Source organism: Podarcis cretensis (assembly GCF_951804945.1).
Source record: "Podarcis cretensis genome assembly, chromosome: 1".
In the NCBI taxonomy this organism is placed as follows: domain Eukaryota; kingdom Metazoa; phylum Chordata; class Lepidosauria; order Squamata; family Lacertidae; genus Podarcis; species Podarcis cretensis.
The window spans coordinates 22657240-22679816 of record NC_137170.1 but is presented as its reverse complement, the minus strand read 5'-3'; the positions used below and the strand labels follow the sequence as shown (position 1 = coordinate 22679816).

Sequence of the window (22577 nt, the reverse complement as noted above, 5' to 3'; positions counted from 1 at the left end):
TCAGAGTATCAGGGATATTCTGATTTTAAAACTGGACTGAGTTAAATGAATGACTTCAGAAGTGATGTGAATTGACTAACTGGAATTAAAGAGGAACAGCTGTGGTCTACTGGAGGGTTGGCTAATTGGTGGCACTCCAGATGTTGTTGGACTACAACTCCCATCATTCCTAACTGTTGGCTGTGCTGGCTGGAACTGATGGGAGATAGAGTCCAACAATATCTGCATAGTTGGAGGTTAGCCAGCCCGGGCCTATTCATCAGCAGAAAGGAGTCATCAACAGCACTTTGCTAACCATGTCCATTCAGGAATAACCCCTGTAAATCTGGTGGGACTTACTCTTGGGCCGCTTCACACCACACACTGAAAAAATATGATACTACTTTAAACAGTCATGGCTTTCACGAAAGAATTATGGCGACTGTAGTTTGTTGAGTGTGCTAAGAGTTGTTATGAGAGCTCCACGCAACGCACAGAGCTACAATTCGCAGAGTAGATTAGCAATCAATTCTTCTTCAAAGAGAATTTGGTAAATTGTAACTCTGCAATGGGAATAGGGGTCCCCCAAGAACTCTCAGCGTCATGACGGTTCCCAGAAATATTTGGGGCAAGCCCATGACTGTTTGAAGTGGAATAAGAGTGCTTTAAATGTATGGTGATGTTGTGTTAGTTTGTAATCCTACACTCAGTCTAACACAACCACACACTTTTAAAGTCATGGCTTCTGCAAGGAAACTTAGGAACTGCTGTTGGTTTACGGTGCTAGGGATTGTAGCTCTGAGTGGTGAACTATAGTTCCCAGGATTCTATAGGGGAAGCCATGTGCTTTAAATGGATAATGTGGATGTGACTAAGGCTGCAATCTGATACCCTCTTCCATGAGGTAAAGCCCCACTGAACGCACTGGACTTTGCTTTTGAGTCGAAATGTAGGATTGCTCTGTTAGTAATCTCTCTCTCTCTCCCCATTCCCCAGGTTTGAAGCATCGGGATTTTACTCAGCTTGCTAAGGCTGTCAAGTCTTGTTTGCTGCAGAAATGATAATGCTTTGGCAGTGGACAATGCACAAATGTTTAAATTGCTTGAAATGTCTAATTGAATTACCTTCAAATTGCAAATCAAAAATGGGAAAGGCTGTCTCCGACTCACAGGCTCACTCACTCGGATGTGTCTGCTGTGCCTTTCCCCCTCGCTCTCCTTTGATTGTGTGAAAAGAGATCTTAAATGACGATAGGATGCGGTCTAATTATGGCTATTCAAAATAGACTTGAGTATGGTTCAGAAACATCACTTCAGATGCTGGAAGGGAGAAGAGCAAAGCAACTGTAACAGGGGAAATATATTATTCAGCAAGTCCAAAGGTTGGATTGTGGATGCCAGGGGTCCCCAAACTAAGGCCCACGGGCCAGAAAAAGCCTGAGGGACTCGTTTATCCGGCCTCGCGGCAACCCCTGTCTCCCGCTGCCACTGCCGGCGCTGCGCTGCGTGGCTGCCCACATCCGGGTCAGAGGAGCACTGGAAATAGCGTATGGGCACACGCTCCCCCGCCCTCCGGCCCACTGCACAATCGGCGCTGGAGACACCAGCCCGAGGCGCGGTAAGTTTGCTGACCCCTGGTGGATGCCTTCAAAGTTTCACAAGAAGCATGTTTTCAATTATGATTATTTCCTATTTCACCATAAGAAGAGCCCTGCTGGCTCAGGCCAATGGACCACCTAGTCCAGCATTCTGTTCTCACAGTGGTCACTCAGATGCCTGTAGGAAATCCACAAGCAGGACTCAAGCATGAGAGACCTGAGCTCTCAATTCCAAGCAACTGGTTGGCAGCTCCCAGGTAAAGGTAAAGGGACCCCTGACCATTAGGTCCAGTCATGGCCGACTCTGGGGTTGCGGCGCTCATCTCGCTTTATCGGCCGAGGGAGCCGGCGTACAGCTTCCAGGTCATGTGGCCAGCATGACTAAGCCGCTTCTGGCGAACCAGAGCAGCGCACGGAAACGCCGTTTACCTTCCCGCTGGAGCAGTACCTATTTATCTACTTGCACTTTGACATGCTTTCGAACTGCTAGGTTGGCAGGAGCAGGGACTGAGCAACGGGAGCTCACTCCGTTGCGGGGATTCGAACTGCCGACCTTCTGATCAGCAAGTCTTAGGCTCTGTGGTTTAACTCACAGCGCCACCCGCGTCCCTGGCAGCTCCCAACAGAATATTAAAAACATGAAAAAAAAATCAAACATGAAAAACTTCCCTAAACAGGGCAGCCTTCAGATGTCTTCTAAAAGTTGGGTAATTCTTTATCCCCTTGACATCAGGTGGGAGGGCATTCCACAGGGCGTGCGCCACTACCGAGAAGGCCCTCTGCCTGGTTCCCTGTAACTTGGTTTCTTGCAGTGAGGCAACCACCAGAAGGCCCTTGGAGCTGGACCTCAGTGTCTGGCCTGAACGATTAGGGTGGAGACACTCCTTCAGGTATACTGGGCTGAGGCCATTTAGGGATTTAAAGGTCAGCACCAAAACTTTGAATTGTGCTCAGAAACATACTGGGAGCCAATGTAGGTCTTTCTGGACCGGTGTTATAAGGTCTCGGCGGCAGAGTAGGGTAACTTGTTGAATGGAGCTCAATATATTCCCAGATCCAGGCACAAGTTACTCAGGCTGTGCACACTTATATGGGAGATGGCCTCATTAAACTGACTTTAACTTCCTTCCAAGTAAAACAGATCAGGCTGTTGATCCCGGTGCTAGGAACAATTAAAAGCATTTTGACATGTCACCTTCGCAGCACACAGTAAGCAAAGTGTTATTAGCTATACACTAAAAAAGAACAAGACAGGAAACTTTTTATAAGTACATTTTTATTTAAAATAAAAATTAGTTATGGTGCCTTTTTAAATAGGGTACTGCACAATCTGTATATGCGACACAGGTTTGGTTTTTTTTGTTTTTTGTTTTTTTGGTACAGAACATATGTATTGAGCAATATCCTTAAATGCTAAATATACATTAATGGCTTGTCTTAAAAACATGACAACATTAATTTTGAAATTGATTTTGGCCATGATCCAAGGAGCTCCATGCAAAGCTTCTGAGCCTCCCCTTCCTAAAGCAGCCACCTTGGTGCGTCCAAGAGGCGCTTGCGCTCCTCCCTGCAAAGGAACTCTTTGAATCATGGCCATACTCCGTAGTCATTTAACCACTGGTACAGATTTCCTATGAACAGTAGTAGCTGTTTTAATCTGTACACCTGGTACACAGTCAAGAAGGCAGATCTTAAGAGTATTTACATTCATGCATTGGTTTTTTTAACACACTATCTTTGCAGTTTAAAAATCATATATTTGTTTGTAGAGATGCAGGGGAGGGGTTGTGAAGAATATATAAAAATATATTTATAACAGTCACGAATCTCCATTGTCTTGGACTATGAGTTGTTTTATATACCTGTGCAGAGCGAGTACAAAATGGGTACAGGGAAAGGTTTATACTCAGTCCTGCATGGTATAAACCAAACTGCAAAGTGTGAGACAATGGAAATTCAGGTTCATAGCTATATAATATATGGCTAGCATCCAGACAAATTTAAGCACTTTTAAACTCCATTTCAAGGGGATTATTTTATTCATTTTTATTTTAAATTAAGAAAACGTGCTTTCTTCTACTCGCCCACTGAAATAAATGGGATTCAGAAGTGCTTGAATGATGCTGGATCATGCCCTCTCTGTATACAGTATCTATGCCATAAATCTTTTTTTATTATGGAACAAAGTTGCAAAATAGGGAAATCTTAGCTCTTTGGGTCAAATTATGGCACACAATCTTAGTCTTAGGCAGGGCAGTGCTAGGATATACCCAGCTGAAAAGCCTGCTCACTACATGCCCCCTAGGTATGTAGAGCATTTCAGCATCTAATTTTAGAGAATAAAAAATAAACTTTAAATCCCTGTAAATTGCTATCTTTTCAGTGTAATGGGTCCCCATTGTAAAGAAGCTTTTATCTGTCAAGACTTGTACATTTCACTGGTATTTAATGGAAAGGTTTGTTTTTTTGTTTTTTTGCAAGCAACTGGTACAGTTTTGAACAAAACCCTGGTTATATTTCAAAGCTCTAGGAGTCAGCTCCTGAAAGCATTGCTTAACTTGCCCTTCAGCTCTGAAGATTGAGGACTGAGCCATATGCTCAAAAGAATCATATGGTACCATCCTCTAAGCACGTACATAGTTTTACTCCCCATTGTAAAAAATAAAATAGGATTTCTCCGCATACAAAATGTAGGGGGTGCAAAAAGGTATCTGGCACGCTAGCTCCTCCCTGCTCCCAGTTACAAGTTTTTTGGGTGGGTCATATAAACACAAGTCCCTCCATCTGCCCTCTTCAGTGGTACAGTATTAGGGCTCTACCTCATTCATAGCTTTATGTTCTGATTTTTAGCTCAGTTGGAGATTAGGACAGACTCTTAATCTCAGGGACGTGAGTTCGTGCCCCACGTTGAGCAAAAGATTTCTGCATTGTAGGGGGTTGGACCCAGGGCTGTCTTAAGCATATGTGGTGCCGGGGTGCAAAGATCCGCTAGAGACCCAAGTTTGGGAAACCCTGGTTTACACCAGACCTTCAGATGGGGGAGATGCTGTGGACTGAACTTGGGACCTCAAGGCAGATGTTCTTGCCCCAGCACATCTCTTCTAAATGACTGGTTGTGTGTACAGGACATATAAAGCAGGCATCCCCAAACTCGGCCCTCCAGCTGTTTTGGAACTACAACTCCCATCATCCCCTGACCACTGGTCCTGTTAGCTAGGGATGATGGGAGTTGTAGTCCCAAAACAGCTGGAGGGCCACCTGATATAAAGCATATCACATCAAATTAAAATAAACGTATTTCAAAATCTATCTATCTATCATCTATCTATCTCTCTATCTTTTATTCTTGCACCATGTCATACCTATGACACAATAAAATAGAAAGGACCGGCGGCGGCGGCGGCGGCGGCGGGGCGGTCAACTACACTGAAATTAGCTTGGCAGTGTAGAAAAAGCAAACCGACCCAGATAACAATCGTTGCAGCATTAAGGGGGAAAGTGCAATTATAAATATTAAGTGACAGTGGATTCCATGTCGATCAAAACCACCCTAGGTAAAAAAAATGGCAACAGTTTTTGAGCAACTCTATGCTCCAAGAACACAGAAGCTGCTTCCTTCCAGCTGGGCAGGTGCACCAAACTAACTGGAAGGAGTGTGGAGTGAACGACTCTTTCTTTTTTCATTCTACCTTCAGCAAGTCTTGACATTTAAAAGGATATAAAGGGTAAAAAAACCCAAAAAAACTCACACAACCACCTTTCTAGCTATATTCTCAGACAGGGAAGAAAGGTCAGTCAGGGAAGTGAATAAATTTCCACTGAATTCTTTTGTAAGGGTAAATAGCAGCTTTTTTGTCTTGTTTTCCCAGATATATTTACACACAACACTATTACGGTTCAGTAAAATGAAAGGGATTTCGTAAAATCCCAAATCCCACATATTTCATGGAGGATAGGTCTAAGGGCCCAGTCAGAAGGTACTTTTCTATAGAGGAACTCCCCGTGGTACCATTCTGGGCTCAAAGATTCAAATGTTTAGGCCAAAATGACTTAGGTCTCAAACATCTGAAAGATGGCCTCCTTCCTTACCGACCTCTTGGGTGCTGAAATCAGTGGGGTGGGGGCTCTTGGTAGTTCTACAACTCTCAGAATTGGGGGGGGAGGAGGCATTCTCTGTGGCACTGCTGAGGTTGTGGAATTTCTTCCCCACAGAGGTGCACCTTCATTGCACAGCTTTTGTCAAATGCTGAAGACTCATTTCCTTTCCCTGGCCTTTGACACCTGGGGGATATATTTCCAGGACCCACATTTTTCCTGTTATTGTAATTTCTTGTAAACTGATTTTTTAATATTTAATCTTAAGAAATGGCTATAATCCACCCTAGCGTCTTATGGTAAAGGTCAGGTAAGAAATCTAATTATTAATAATGATAATAAGAAATAACGATAGGGGTTAGCCTTGAGTTTCCTTGTGTCCTCCCTCCCTCCCTCTCTCTCTCTCTCTCTCTCTCCATCACCTTTTATCTTTTAAGAAAGGTGTTGAGATGCAGAACATTACGTGAGAGATAGTCTACATAGAGAGATGCTGTGTGGATACACCTAGCACCCTCTCTTCTGTTACTAAAACCGTGTTTTTCCTCTGAAAAGAAAATAATGGTTAGCCAAACCCTCACGTCTCCAAATATCACAGATGCTTCATGTTAGTCATACTCAGAGCAGATCCATTTCTGGTTGGCTGAGAGTATGACCTAGTTGACAATTAACTTTGACACCATGATCCAGTGACCTTGCCAGAGATGAATATGGTGGTAGTGATCATTGAGAGCACCAAAGGAGCCAACTCCTAGGCGCTGAGGTCCCTTTGGCCCCCCACTGAAATATTTGAGGGGACAGTCCCCCAAATGTGATGGCCACTGCCATTTAAATTGTGTGTGAGCTGCATCTTGTGATTGATTATGTGAGGTGGGGCCTATCTGGTCCCTCAATATTTTATTCAAGTTGGCACCCCTGTACCCCACCACCTGCTAATAGGATTTCTCCCATACCTCCTTTGTTGGTACAGATATAGGGTTCTGGATGAAGGTTCATCTCTTTGGAGTCTCACTATAGGTTTCGTAGACTGGGCCCGTCCTTGGATGAAATGGGCCAGAACACCAGCTTCTCAGCACTAATAGGCTGTACTGACGAAATGCAGTGATTCTATACAAACAGGGCTATGACGGCTTGGTTTGGATTGCTTGAAGACACAAAGACGGAATATCACTGAAGCCTGACAGCAAGACAAGAAGCACATTTTGGTTTTCGTTGATGCGGCTCTCGGAACAGAGGCAAACGAAGGTGTACAAGAGGAAAGACAGAAATTCTTTTCATGGGTTGTTTTTTTTTTACCATCTTAATCCAGGTGTCGCGGATACCAGTGTCTGAACACCAACTGTTTTTTAAAGAAATTAAAGTGACTGAGCCTAAAAAGGTATCGCGCAAAAATGGGTTTGACGGGTTCAGCTTCTAAGTCATTTGCAGTCCTGATCACAAAGTGGTACAACACACGAGCTATCACATATAATTTTGGCACAGTTGGCAGTCCCTTGTCAAGAGAGAGGACTGAGCTTTCACAGCTTTCTCCCTAAAGCAGAGAGTCCTTTATTCAGAAGAAGTCCCCCAGGAAACCAGAGATCTGAGCTCGCAAGGAGGGCTAGGAGGACTTCAATTTTCACTGCAGCCAGTCTCCCTCCACGCATAAACCTGATTCTTTTAAAGCCATTCTAGAGAGATCCTTCCTACAGATCTGTGTGGTGTAAATACATGTGCAAAATTGTGCAAAACTGTTAACTGAGCAACACAAAAGTTTGGAACTTCTCGAAACCCAGGGAGAAAATGCTACATGGTAACAAAATGGGGAAATAAGACTGATTGTGGGTTAAACAGTATTCAAAGCACCTTTGAATGTTATTACCTATAATAATTTTCTCTTTTATCAGCAGCGCTAAGTGCTACGGATCCTACTGTGACTACTTTCGGTCTGAAAAGTCTCCTGCTGTGGAAATTGCATAGTCACCAGGCTGTAGATGTGGTTGTGTATTTCATGACATCATGCAATTTGTCGGGAGGCTGCCTTGCGGGTCAATGGAAACTCTGCCACTTAACAATGCAATAACAATTCAGAATGGGGATGGACGTGGCTGGTAAAAGATAAAGAAAAGTGCAAAGCCATGAAAGTAAAGCTTGAGATTTCAGACCCAATTACCATTGGCTGCTGCCGCAGATGGATCACCTTTGCCATCAAAGGATCCTACTGAAGCATTTTTTTAAAAAAACCGAACTGTCAATCAAAAATAAGAAGGAAAGGAAAGGAGCGGAATGATGTTGCTTTGTTCTAACGCGGCATGCAGTGAGTGTGCCTTTTTGTGAGGTCTTTTCTCAGAGTAGCCCTGACTGGCAAGTTCATCCCTCCCTTTGTGACAATCAACTAGACAAAGAGGAGTCTCGTCTGCTTTTCTTCTCAGGATAACTGATACGTGCACAATTTCTGAAATGAAGTCCTGGGCCACAGGGCTTCTCTCGATGCTCTCGTTCCACCCAACTTGCAGACACCGCATGTGCTTTTGAATGTTTACTACTCAAGAGGAGCCTCGAAAATTATACCACCGCATTGTTAGCATCAACTGTCTTGTTGTTTTGGGAGGAGGTCATTGCATATTCAGCTCGACTTGTTCCATTCTCTTCTTTTCTCAGCGGTTTCCTTTGTTGAGGTCCAGTAAGAATAAGGATATATATAAAGAGTGGGAGAAGAAGGGAGAGAAAGAGGATAAAGAGATTAATTAGCAATCAGTGCTAACCATAGCTTATGGGGTTGCAAACCCCCCTTCAACCCCTTGTTCGGGAATGTTGGTCTGCACAGGGGATAAGTAATGTCAATAATCCAAAGGCATATGATGATTTAGGAAGGTTAATGATGGATGAAAACATGATTATATATATCAATGTACTCAGAAAAATTTCCATCTTCACAAAACCTGGTTGGCATTTCCTGGCAGATAAGTACTCAAGTTCATTAGTTTATTGTTCTGGCCACAGATCAGGACAAACTTACAATAGGCAATAGTACTAATAAATCTAAAAAAGAAAAAATCAGTCAGAAACTTTAAATGCTGACATGTAAGGAAATAAGACCTAACAAGAAAAGGATTAAAAGAATGTAAAATCATGCATTATATTCAATTATGAGTACATCAAATTAGGCTTAAATTAATAAAAAAGTATTCATTTCAGAAATATTAAAAATATGAGACATTTTAAAATGTTTTCTCAGATTGCAGTTCAGAGAAGTCTTTCGTATATGCTAGATGTGTATGCTATTATGAGGTGAGGGGAGAGACATCGCCTTCTTCCACCTTCCTTGCCCCACCCCTCCAGCCCTGGGACTCCTCATAAGGAAGCTGTGCCTGAAGGAAGAACTGTGTGGGGAGAGACTCCACCAGGCGCCTCCTTCCACCTTGCAGTCAATCTACTTCTGGTACCTGTGAGCAAAGCAGTGTGGTGCACTCTTATAATTTATCCAATCTTTGATTTTTTGGGTGCTAGTTCTTGCTGTGTTTTTCAACAGGAATAAGATGGAAGATTCAATATGTAGTGTGGGAGAGTTAACTTCTAGTGAATGCCATAAGCCAACTTTCAGTCACAGAAAAGGGATTGAGAATGTTAACTGTTTAAGCGAAGAGGACAGAGAGCTGTTGCATTTAAGAACTGAAGCTAAAGCTGAAGACTTAGAAACTATTTGCTTGCATCACAAAGTGTATACGTGAAGAAATTTGAATCTCTTAAAAAACAACAACTGCAGGGATCCTTTAAAAAAGCACAAAGGACCAATCAAAAAATATCTACGCCCCATAATGTTACAGCAGTCTAAAGATTTGCTAGGGAAAGGAATTAAAGTAAAGCCAGGCGATAAATTGTGCAGAAGATATAGACAAATTATTTATAGCAGCGATGTAGATCAAGGAGATGTTGAAGGCAGTTGCATTCAACCTGAAGATATAAGTTTAGAAGAAAAGACCAGTTTGGAGAGAAGAGAAGCCATTTAAAGTTTCTGACCGATTTTTTTTTTTTTTAGATTGATTTCATGATATAGCCAATTTTCATAGTTTTAAATACCTCAAAACTGAAAAACAAGTCTGCACTTTTGAAAAACAACAACCTGTAATCAATACTATTTTAGATTTTAAGATGAACAACTTTGTTTCATTATTTTTTTTCTTTTACAGCTATGGATTGTAGGAAAGTTGTACCCAGTAGCCATTTCCCCCCCACACGATGTCCAAAAAACGTAAAAATTTGTTACAAGACATAAGAGACCCATATATTTTATTGTTTGTTGAGAAAGAGCATGCCTTTGCAATAATTTTCACCATCAAAAACTTTTGATTGCATTGTGCCCTAATGCTGAAAATTTAAGTTTCCTAAACCTAGTTTTTCCATGAAAAAAGCTACATTTATACATTTTTAGGCATTTATAAAATCATTTGAGTGCTGGTGTATTTTTTCCTGAAATCCTCATCCTGTTATTGATCTCTGTATAAAATTTCAAAGAGATCTGATCATTGGTTATGGAGAAAAAAAATAAAATGCACACAAGGCTGAGGATCTCAAGAGGGACAGGAACACAGATTTCACAAAACTTTGAAGTGCTATAAAATTTAAACCGTTTGAGATGGGGGGGGGGAATTTAAGGGGGTTTCCTTCAACCACAAGGGAAGGGTGTACACCAAGTTTCATCAAAATCTGAGACGGTGGGTGGCGAAACCCTTGCTTTTTGTGTTGATTTGATGTGGAATGACCCTAAAGGAATATGTAGCAAAACCTCCTACTTGGGATAAGGCTTCTTCAACCCCATTACTTGCACATTTGTAAAGGTCCAGGGCTGTCCATGCAAGATATATTAATTTCATTTTGCCGCAATCACTTTGCGGTTGCCTCTGCCTCACTTGCTGAGTCACAACAGTCCAGCATAGATTTCTGGACTAAATTTGGCAATGGAGTTGTGGACGTTTTAACTGAAGCACTCACTACGGGTCTGTGTCTGTGTAATAGCCATATTAAAACTGTTAAATCTGCAGAGTGTCCTTTGCTCAAGATGGTCTTCTAAGTGTTTCTTATCAGTTTAAAATGCTGAACCAAAACAACTGCTCCCCCAGCTCCTGTCGTCCAATTAAAATATACGGCTTTTAAGTCCACATAGAAGTAAAAGAGATAAAAGAGATATGCTCCTTGCCTGTTTTATAGCAATTAACATTAACTGCTGAAAGCCAACCGGCTACTATTCAAGATAAAAACAGTTTAAAACTAAAACAGATCGCAGAGCTCAAGGACAAAGCAGCCTTGCTCATCGCCATTTTCACTTGGAAGCAGATAAGTACTCAAGTTTAACAGAAGTTAGTGGTGGTTTCAGAACAGTACTGGAGGAGGCAAATGACAAAACATGCTCAGCTTATAAGAAGTGTTGATGCTGATGCCTTATGGGTGGAATCCATTATTACGCAAGTGGGCTTTTGGTTATGCAGCAGGACTTCTTCCTCTACCCTCCCATGCAGGTCTCCCCAATTCTGCTTCCGATCTTGTTGGCATATGAGGGGCTGCACAGAGGAGAGCGAGAGAAAGCCCTGTTCTTTGTGTGGAAGACTGTTCCATGCAAGAAAAAATTGCTGTCACCTTATGGCTTTCAAGTCTCATTTCTAACTAGTGAGACTTTCAGGAGTACAGATCAAATGTTTACCTTCTTCATTCTTCTGCATTGTCTATATTTCAAAATATTCAAAATCTGAACATTTGCAGAACATGCATGATTTAAAAAAAAAATGATTGCGTTTTTAAAAATTGTAATTTATGGAATTGCAAAATATAGCCTAAAATTATGGGTGATCTGTCTGCTGAGGAAAGCAGATTTTTGTTTGAAAGTTTTCATTTTTCTGATTTTACAGAATGCATACAAAGCCAATTATATTTTTTCTATATCTTTTACTTCATTTCGTTTTGATTCTCTGTCTCTTCCTTTTGGCCCACCGAGATCCTTCTCTCAACCACTCCAGTTCCACTTGGCTTTCCTGCCTACTCCAGTACATTTTTTAAGCAGTAGTTATTCAAATTAGTATCTCTTGAGTGTTAAGTACTTTTGAAACCCGTAATACTCACTCTATGGCCAGAAAATACAGGCAGCTCTTTAAAAGGTATTTCATCCACCTGTTTAAAAAATGGCTACATATATGTAGCAGAGCTACATATCACACATTGACCTCTTTGTAAAAATTGGTTTAAAAGGAACAGAGCATTCCAGCTCCGGATAAATGAAAACCGTTCTGCGTGGTTCCCAGCAAAGTTATAAAACGGGGCTTCAGCATCTGCCAACCTCTCCATGGCTTGCATGTATGCATTTTCATAATGCCTAAAACCAAGAGAATATCACTTAGAAGTTATTTTAATTAAATATACCCAGTTCTTATTTAAGAGCCAGTGCTACCAACATAAAGAGAATTTATGGAGACAGACAAATATGGAGCACAATCATCAAAAGGTCATTGCAGCTACAGTGAAAGCAACTTTTGCAACTTTTAGTGAATCGTGTCCATTTTCCTTGACATCTATTCATCTGGTGCTGGTTTCTATAACACTGAAACTGGAGATAAATGGAACAAAGTAAGTGCCTTAATTGGTTCTGTCCAATTCAATAAAGCAACTAGGCCCACTTTCCATATTGACTGTGAATCTTTGCTCATTGAAAGTCACTCTTGGGGTGCCATGGGCCCCTCGACTCTGTCAGTAGCCTTGTGGTTCCAGCTGTTGCAGGCCGGGAAGCTGATCTGCTGACTCTCCCCACAGAGAGCAGAGCCTCATTGTGGAGGGAGGTAGAAGATTGCAAACAGCCAGTGGGGACAGCTGAGCAGAAGACAGAGGTTACTGTGGGGCAGGGGGGCAGTCTTGTTGCCAAAAGACGCCACCTCTGCAGATGGGATCGGACATGTCCACCCAGATAAAGTGCACGCCTGCACTCATGGACTTCCTGTCTAGACTCTCAGGAGTAAGCTCACCATACCTCATATCTAAAAGCTGGGCAAGAGGGCTGTGCCAACTGTTCGGACATCTCCACTACTTCTGTTCAATTCTGAGTCTCTTGCCTTGCTCCTGTACAGTGGTACCTTGGTGCTCAAACTTAATCTGTTCTGGGAGTCCGTCAGACTCCCGAAACCGTTCGAAAACAAAGGTGTGGCTTCCGATTGGCTGCAGGAGCTTCCTGCACTCAAGCAGAAGCTGTGTTGGATGTTCAGCTTCCAAAAAACATTTGCAAACCATAACACTTACTTCCGGGTTTGCAGCATTCGGGAGCCGTTTTGTTTGACAACTAAGCCGTTCGAGAACCAAGGTACCACTGTACTTTTGAATCATGCTTTATGGACTGCTAAACTATCCTGTTGCTTGCCCAGGAAAAGAAGAAGATCTCTTTCTTACTTACATGTAAGAGCCTCTGTTTTGGATGGTAGGCAGGACACAGTTAAGTTCCTCATTCTTTGGAACATAAGCAGAATAAGTGGGGAGGTGACTGAGTGCACAGCAACCCAAAGATATTTTGCTGCCTGAACTGAAGAACAAGATGGCACATAATGCAACCTGGCTGGAAGCCGAAAGTTACAACAACACTGTCTTCAGCACATCTTAGGGCAGCTGGCTGGTTTACAAGCTGTGGGGCAGGCAGGCAGGCTGTGTGACACACACAACTCTGTCCTCCGACACCTTGCTTCTGCTCCCTGCCTGCCTCACAACATCTGTCTCCTGAGGCGGCTGCCTCAGGCTGCCTAATGGGATTGCCAGCCTTCAAGGTGGAATCATCTGTCATGTCTATCCATGCTAGTCCTATGCCCTTTCAGAATCCTGTCTCTGAATTAGTTATGCCTTTGATTGATGGGCCCCCCTGTATTTCCTATCTTGTCTCTCCACCGATCTTCCAAATAGTCTTTAATAGTGCCTTTCCTATCAGCCGGCCTTTCTGTGCCCTGACCTCAGACAAACCCTTCACTGTTTATGTGACAGATGAGATTTCCAAGAGGCAGGTATACACATTGAAAAACAACCACCTGAAAACCCTTTAAAACCTCTTCTGACTTGCAAAGATGAGAATAAAGTACCCAAGTTTGCAACCCAAGTCTTCTGAAGGAGGAAAAGAGACCCGTTCTGATGTAACTTAAATTAATTTAAAGAGTTTCACTGCATCTTCTCTGATTTCAGAGTAGTTTACTGTGTGCCCCGAAGACTCATTGATGCACATTCTCCAGTCAGTTTGCATAGTTTCCAAGAAACGGGCTCTTGTTTTACATCTCTAGTTCAAATGTGTGCAATCTGACCTGTTGGATACAATGTACATTGGCCACAAAATGTACAAAATTCAGTTGACATATGCACATTCCCCGAGGCTCATAGGAAATGATGTATATTGTACAGGAAATACACACATTTCCCCCTTCATGGATGAATTATGCACACATTCTCAAGGAGGTATGGTGAATGTGCCCAGTGGTTGGGTTTTATGTAAATGAACCACCCCTGTTATCCCTAACATATATAAAACCGAGAAGATGAAGACTTTTAATGGGATCCAAAATCTGCCCCAGCTGACCCTGCTACCCAGAAGGGGCAGTAGCTTAGTGGTAAGAGCACACGTTATGTATGCAGAAGGTGCCAGCTTCAATCCCCAACCTTTCCTGGATTTTTCTTCTTAAAAAAGGATCAGAAAGCAGGTGCTAGGACCCTGGAGACAATCAACAGCAGACAATACAGAGCTGGAAGGACAAATAATGTGACCTCACAGAAGGTAGTTTCCCATGTCCCTATCTGGCTAGTTGGGCTGCTAGTCTGACTATTTGAACCATTGCTCTCCACTCGTACGCCACTTTATAATATGAACTCTATGGTATGGTTTTCTTTATAGGGCATTATGTTGTGCTAAAGCTAGCACCCAGAGATAAAACCTGTTATTCATTCAAGGGCATGGACACCCCAAGGAACTGATAGTACTTTCCTCCTCTGGGTTGAGAGCCACACCTCTGAGCATCCTGCACGTGATGAGGGACCACGAGTTTGACTTCTTCTGCTGCCTCAGCAACAGCATCATTTATCATCAACTCCCAACTCCTTTGATGTCAGAGAGGAGTTACTCATGGTGCTACAAATCCAGGAGGGTGAAGAAGTCACTTGCTCAGGCTGCCAAAAAAACCATCCTTGGAAGTTTGGTTCTGGCACTGATTTTTCTCAATAGACCCTTTCACATACTAAATTGGGGGGGGGATCATTTGGGACATCTCCCATCTAGTCTGTTGCTCCCTTTCAGGATTAAACCTTTCACCTGTACTAATCATGTGCATTTTAACTGCTTCCCTCCCACATTCCTATCTTCTTCTTCTTTTACACCTATCCTGGACATGCACTCTCATTTGTACTGCTGCATGAATGTTGCATAGTCCTAGATTAGATGCTGTTTTTGCCTAATAGCGATAGGCTTCCAGTGCTGTAGATGGCTTTTGTATTACTGGAACTGTAATGGTTGAGAATGTGTGAGTGTGGGTGAATGGGTCAGGTGTTAAATTGACTGAGGTACAGATGTGTTAGTAGATGTTCAGAATGAGGGTGCATAAGGCTTTTGAGTGAATGAAATTCTACATCACGGAGTCTGATGTGTGATATATTGCATTATTAACAATAACTTAAATACCTTCATTATTTATACCCCGCCCATCTGGCAGGGTATACTGAATTATTTTTTATGTCTTCCATACTGGATTAAATTTTTATTCTTTTACATGTTGTTGTTTGCTCTTTCTTTGTAACCCGCTCTGCAATCTTTTCTGATGAAAAGCAGTCTATAAAGACTTTAAATTTTGCCAATAGCACAATGGCCCGGGAAGTACAGTTCTTGCAATTCCCGTTACGTCTCTGAAGACAGTTACTGTCTCATGCCTTTACATAACGAGAGAAAGGCTTGTGTTCTTTTTGCTTTTTATATAAGCATCTTATCACAATAAAATTCCACAGAGACACTAAAATTAAGAGAGAGAATATTACATAATGCCTGCCCCCATCTTTTCATCCCATATGTTATTTTAACTATGGTGCTTAGCCCTCTTCAGACTGCCAGCTTGCCCCCTAAATCTTTTCATCTTGCTCTGATCTAAGTCCTTACACTGTAAAAAAAAAAAAAAAAAGGATTCAGAAAACAGATTAGGAGACAATGAGATCACCTGCTGTTCCAATTGGTCTCACTGTACTGCCTGAACCAGCACTGATTTATGTTTGCAAGGGATATGGCTTAGATAGCGCTGTTTTTGAATACAATGAATTTACAGAGCAATCCTAAGGAGACTGCAGATGCAGTGAATGATCTGCTGTTCTGCACCCCAAGGCAGAAGATAGGAATATCATTGTTTTGTCCCCAGGCTGGCACAGAAGAGGGTCCTTGATCAAGTTCCTCTCTAGGAAATGGCCTGGCTTAAGATCCAGTGGATCCATGCCTCACTTGGCTGTTCACATTTTTAGCAGAACTAGTAAAAAAAATAGTTTGTTTCTCATCAAGGTCTAGGAGCGAAGGAGGGATTAGGGGGGAAATGTGTGGATAAGTTCAATCACATGAAAATTCCATCTATGTTGAATGCATGTTGTAAAAATGAGTCTTAATAAGTCCTGGGCTTGCATGTGCCTGCCTCCTCCTCTGGCACGGCCACAAAAAGGAGTTCAGAAGTTTTTTTGGTTCTATTACAGACAAGTTTGTAGGAACATCTGAAACCAGACAAATGGTAGACTCAATTGTAATTAGTGCAAACAGGCCAACTTCAGACCATGATTTACAAAGCCAGCCACAGTTTAGGGGTAAGATGTAACACTAAACTGTGGCTCATCTAAAATGCAAGGAGAAACTTCCAAACTTCTCTTTGCAGCCATGCTGTTGGATAGAGGAGAAACTGTGCCTCAATTTCACTACAGCTAATCCAAGCAACACTAAATCAGATGATGAAATATGGGGTCAGGGAGGGAGCAGGTGAAAGGTTCAAAGGAAGAGAGAGATGGAGAAACTGCAGGTCCTGTGCCTTCTGTAAGGTACTGTACTGCAACATGGCATCCACCACCACCGGGTTCCAGAATTGCCTATGGCTCCCGCCACCCCCTGCAAACAGGCCTTGAGCCAGCCTGACAAACTAGGTGCACCCCCTGCATACTTATGATGCTGTGTGAGTGCAAAATCCTCTGCATTCAGCAGCTGTGAATTCAAGGTTCTGTATATATAGCACCAGCAAGATATGTTCCTGGCACTGCATACCTACCAATATCCAGCTGCTATGGCACCTTGTAGGAACAGGAAGCCCAGCTCAGATACCCCCTTCATGCCACCAGCTAAGCATGCATTAGGCAGGGGGCAGGATAACTTTAAGTGTTGCTATTAGGCAATAGGACATGCCATTGCACTACATGAATGAAAAAACGAGGACAATCCAAGTGATGGATAATTTACAAATGTCCTGCAGGCAGACGGCGGGATTTTGTGACATATGGCGAGTTTTCAAAGAACTAAATGAGATTTCAAAATGGCATTTCCTTGTGATTTCATTTAAGAGGGGGGATTTCCACCTTATGTGTTGCAAATGCTTATGTTACAGGTCGTATTATTGGACTGTTTATGGGAATAGCTTTTCACAGGGTTTTCACCCCCTCCATTAAAGGCTGTCTCACATTTCTTATGAATGAGGGTGAAAGGATGGGTGATTATGTCAATTTTGACCTCGCTCAGTTTCTCATTTTTCCAATCTTAAATTTGCATGAGTTTGTGCTTAAAAAACCCCCCAAAAAAACAAAAAACAAAAAACCAGTCCACATGAAAATTCATCAGCATTTTAGAGTGAATTTGTCCTATCATACACATTTTTTGCATACAAATTTGCCTGGAATTTCTTAACTTTAAACATATGTCAGATCTGTATGGGATTGCCTGCATTTCCTGGCATCGTTCATGTATTTTAACAATTCATATGCTGCTTAATTACAGAAATCTCTAATGATGAATGAGAAACTCAATTCAATGAAAATAAACACCAATTAAAATTATAAGATCAGAATTCAGTTAAAACACTTGTTGGAATAAAGTCTTTAATAGGAGCCAGGAGTTCAACAGGGAGAGGGGCCTCTCTGATCCCAACCTAAAGAGAGTTCCATAAGATTGGACCCCCAACACAGAATTCACAACTCCTAGTGGATACAAGCCATGCATCTGAGCCGCAGGATCTGCTAACTGTGGCTCCCCTGAAGTCCTCAGTCCTTGAGGTATTCTGGATCCAGATTTTTACAGGCCTTGTAAGAACCTTGAACATGACCTGGTAGCATATGGGAAGCCAGTGCAAGCTTTTGAGCACTGGAATTGCTTGTTGACAATAGTCGGTCCCCATCAACAGTAGAGCTGCAGTGATTTTGCAACAGCAGGGGCTTCTGGACCAAGTCCAGAGATAGCTTCAAACAGAGCAATCGTCTTGAGATTACCAAAGCATGAATCATTATAGCCAGACTACCACTGTCCAAAAACAGCTGTAATTGGTGTACCAGCCATAGCTGGTAAAACACACTCCCAGCCACTGAGGCTACCTGGCGAAGATGACGAAGATGGATGCAGAAGCTTCCCCAAACTATCAATGACGAAGATGGATTCAGATGCTTCCCCAAACTATCAACCTGTTATTTCAGAGTGAGTGCAACTCCACCCAGAACAGGCAACTGCTCAGTCTCCCATGTTTCACTCAGTACTTGTTGACTTGTTGTCTGAACATTCCCAGGCTAGTAACTCCTTGAGTTTCCTTATCATTGCTCTTCTGTTGTAAGTTATATGGTAGCACATCCACAAAGCATCTGATCTTGCAATACACTTGCAGTCTTACCTTTTTATGGCTTTGTAGCAAATGATGAAAACTAGAAAGAGGAACACTAGTGTGGTACAGCATGCTGCAATAATTATAACTGGGCCTGGCCACCACGTCTCTCGAGTTGGGCAACTTGGAACGGTAGGAGCTGGAAAAGATAACGTGGAAAAGACACACATTCAGTTGAGTCCTATCAAAAAGACCTTAACGCTCTAGGAAGCTCCACTGGCCCAGAGTTTCTTCTGGGGACATGACCAAGGAATTTAGTTTACAACCCAAAGCACATTTTCCCTACTCTATTACCTAGAGTGTGTTGTGGTTTCCTTCTGAATACCACAATACAGCAGCAGACAACAGATCTTTCTGCTACATCAACTCACTGGAGCTTCCTTGTAACAACTATTGGTCCATGCAGTTCAGTGATGTCTACATGGATAGGCAGCTGACCTCCAAGGATTTAGGTGTGAATCTTTGCTAGTCCTACTTGGAGATGCTAGGGACTGAACTCCAGGCCTTCCTCTTGCAAAAAGTCTTCTTCCACCCTATCTGGAGATACTAAGGATTGGACCTTCCATTAATGAAGGGAGTCTTCTGTATGCAAAGTATCTTTCCCAGCTCTATCCAAAGATGCTGGGACCTTTCAGATGCAAAACAGATTCTCTACCACTGAGTTCAACCCCTCAACCCCTAACTCTTAGACCACTGAGACAGGGGTCAGAAGTGAAAATGGTTCAAGGTTGGCCACCATCATTTCTTGGTGGCTGCCCATCAGATTCAGCATTAGGTTGGCTGAGATTGCCATAATGACATGTCCAATTATAAACCCCATTAAGGAAGTTTTATCAAGCACAAATGGTACAGTCGTACTACTTTACCACACTGGCTATTCTGGAGTAGTTTGATTCCTCCATATTCCAAGAAGACATAAAACATTGACCACAGCAGCCCAGCTGGGAATAGCGTAAGGCCTTTCAACCTCCCACAATTGTGACCAGACAAAGATGGCTATTCATTTCTCAGAAAATAAAAGCTATTCACTCAGCTCTTGCCAAAGATTTGCATACTGTGAAAGAATCAAAGCAGCCCCCAATGTTTCATAGTAGTACCACTCTGGGTGAAAACTCATATAATTGCTTTTCAGTGCGGGTTTAAAGCTTAAGGCAATGGAGACTTCATGTTTTACCAGAGAATCTCAGGCTTGTATTATTCACCACATTTATATCCCACCCTTTCTCCAAGAAACTTAGGGCAACGTACTTCCCAAATAACCTCTCAACATTCTCACAACTCTGTGAGACGTCTGGCTAGTCCAAAGTCAGTCAGTGATCTTCAAAGGGAAACCAAGATTTGATCCCCCATTTTCCGCGGTCCAGGGCTCTGTCTACCAACCCACCCTAGCAGATTTGTGACCTTGCGCAAAACTGCAAGCACCCCACACCAAAGCCACATCATTTGTTTATTTCACAAAATTTGCAATAAAACCTCAACACGGTTTACAGAAAGAATAAAATTGCCAAAATATCAGTAAAAAACAGCCCTGAACAAAAAACAGCTCCAGAGAACAACGCAGGTTCATAATGTGGCTGATAATGATGGCATCAGCACCAAAGGACGAAGAGCAAACTTTTCCCCCATTTGGCTCCATAGTCATTGTAGACCTTAGAGCACATTGGGCTCAAGAGAAGACCATGGTGTAAAGAGGGTGGTGGCCAATTAAAATTTGTTTGGGAGGATGCTGGAAGCGCTGGACACCAGGAAACACAAGATCCCTTCCTGGATCAGTCCAAAGGCCCAGAAGCTTCAGAGCTACTTGTATGTTTGTGGGTTGACCCCCATGCCTTCCTCTGGTGCTAATATGTCAAGGAACTGGCATATGGCTTTGTGCTCTTAAATAATGAATCTGCACATGCGCTAGTTGGAAACACTGGAGGCTCAAGACTTTTTGTTGGCTAAGGAAGAGCAGTAATTAAACTCCCTACCCAAGTCAAGGTGCATAGGGTTGCATTCAACTAACTTTTAATCTGATCAGACCTACTGAAATGAATGGGCATGGCTAACTTAGGCCCATGAATTTCAATGTTTCTACTCTGAGTAAAAGTTAGCTGAATACAACCCATGGTGTGTCAAGTGGGAAGAACACATCCATTTCCAATTCTGACCTGTGATTGTCACATGCAGTACTGTTTTCCTTCTCCTTCAGGCAAAATGTATGGCTGGTATCCATTGAACAAGAATTTATGTTTGTGCAATAGCATCTCCCCACCCCCCACCCCAATGCCTGCCCTGAATTTGCTCTGGAGGATATAGAAGAAGGGGAGCAGTGGGGTTGTACCCAACTAAGTCCTACTCAGAACTGAAATTAACAAACCTAAGCTAAACATGCTCATTGTTTCAATGGGACTATTATGAAAAGGACCAGCAATGAATGTAACCCTGTGCTACAGGTTTTGCTGTCTGCTGTTATGGATTTCTAAGTAAACTATATTATTTCATGCCATTTGCTTCAAGGCAAAAGAAATCCAATGCATATTGGTGTGGGTGCGTGTCATCAATTACATATAATTTGTGGAATGACAGCAGTGAATACCAATAGTATTTGCTGGATTGATTTTTTACTCTGGATTTGGGACAAATGAACAACACTGGAAATTTCCACTCCAGATTCTCCTGAAATTCTCCAACATACCTATTAGTACAGTGGTATCTCTGGTTAAGAACTTAATTCGTTCTGGAGGTCCATTCTTAACCTGAAACTGTTCTTAACCTGAAGCACCACTTTAGCTAATGGGGCCTCCCGCTCCCACCGCACGATTTCTGTTCTCATCCTGAGGTAAAGTTCTTAACCCGAGGTACTATTTCTGAGTTAGCAGAGTCTGTAACCTGAAGCGTCTGTAACCCAAGGTACCACTATACCCGTTATTTGGCCACTTGAGACAGAAAAGGATTTATTAGAATTTTTATTTCTTCTACTACTACAATGATTTTATTTATATGTGCTGAATTCCAAAGCAGGCTTCTGAAAGTGGTTTACAATGTTATTTATCAGCAGTTTTCAAAGTAAGTTAAAAAATACAAGGCCCCACCTAAATGTTCACAGTCTAAGAAAAAAGTTGAAGTGTTCCAACACTCACTCAGTGTTTGAAGAAAAAATATATATATTTCAGATCTGGGCTTTCAAAATTTATACGTCTTATAAATATTCATGAATGCACTTCAGTGATTCTTTGGCATATCCAGAATGTCACCATATCAGCTTCGCTTCACAGTTCCTGACCCCCAGAAATGCATCTGGCAACGCTTGATCAACCACGAGCAACATGGAAAATTGCATCAAATCTTGGAGCAAGAGGAGATTCTGATAACAGCATGTGGTTATTAGACAGACACGTCAGAATCTGAAATCCTTCACAGGCCACTGGACTAAAGATATGACTTGCAAAAGCTGAAATTGGACAGAATGGTTTAATTCTCTGCTGAATGGTAGGCAACCAGGGTGGGGAACAGCCAACTCATTTTGTAGGAGTGACAGTGTAGCAAATGTTGTATGTTTGGTATACTGCCTAAAAGAGAAAAAGTGAGCCAAGAAGAAATTTCCGTATTTGTAACTGTTAAGTACTGTTTTATGCTCTCTAGTTAGAGAAGCCTCTTTCAGGATGATAGCAATCTTTCTGAAACACTGCAGAACCACCCAAGGCTCAAACTCCCTCAATTAAGTTTACTTCTCGCTACATCTAAAACCTGCTTTTTCAGTCCTAAATAAAATCCAGATGAAGTATGAAAGCTGTAATGGAGAGGAATGAATGTGGTAAATGATATTCCTTCTCATTCATTTTCATGAAATTCCTAGTGGAGTGTGCAGAACAAGAACTCTATTATTACAAAAGCACACACACACACACACACACACCCCGTATTTTTTGCTCTATAAGACTCACTTTTTCCTTCCTAAAAAGTAAGGGGAAATGTTTGTGCGTCTTATGGAGCGAATGCAGGCTGCGCAGCTATCCCAGAAGCCAGAACAGGAAGAGGGATCGCTGCTTTCGCTGTGCCGCAATCCCTCTTGCTGT

At 42.3% G+C, this 22577-nt stretch overlaps 1 protein-coding gene across 3 annotated transcripts in view; it reads right to left on the bottom strand.

The window, feature by feature from the left end:
• Positions 1 to 2835: 2835 nt before the first annotated feature.
• The window catches only part of PRIMA1 (proline rich membrane anchor 1), a 55420-nt gene continuing 35678 nt past the window's right edge, over positions 2836 to 22577 (bottom strand). For 2 of the 3 annotated variants that reach the window (XR_013832416.1, XR_013832417.1), the window contains exons 4-6: positions 18529 to 18658; positions 11762 to 12011; positions 2836 to 8315 (exon numbers count right to left, since the gene is read on the bottom strand). Coding sequence is in view for 1 of the 3 variants with exons in the window: in XM_079949520.1 (XP_079805646.1) it covers positions 8213 to 8315; positions 18529 to 18658 (233 nt within the window). In the remaining 2 variants the exon portion in view is untranslated. The remainder of the gene's footprint in view (positions 8316 to 11761; positions 12012 to 18528; positions 18659 to 22577) is intronic. The other variant, XM_079949520.1, reaches the window with a different exon arrangement.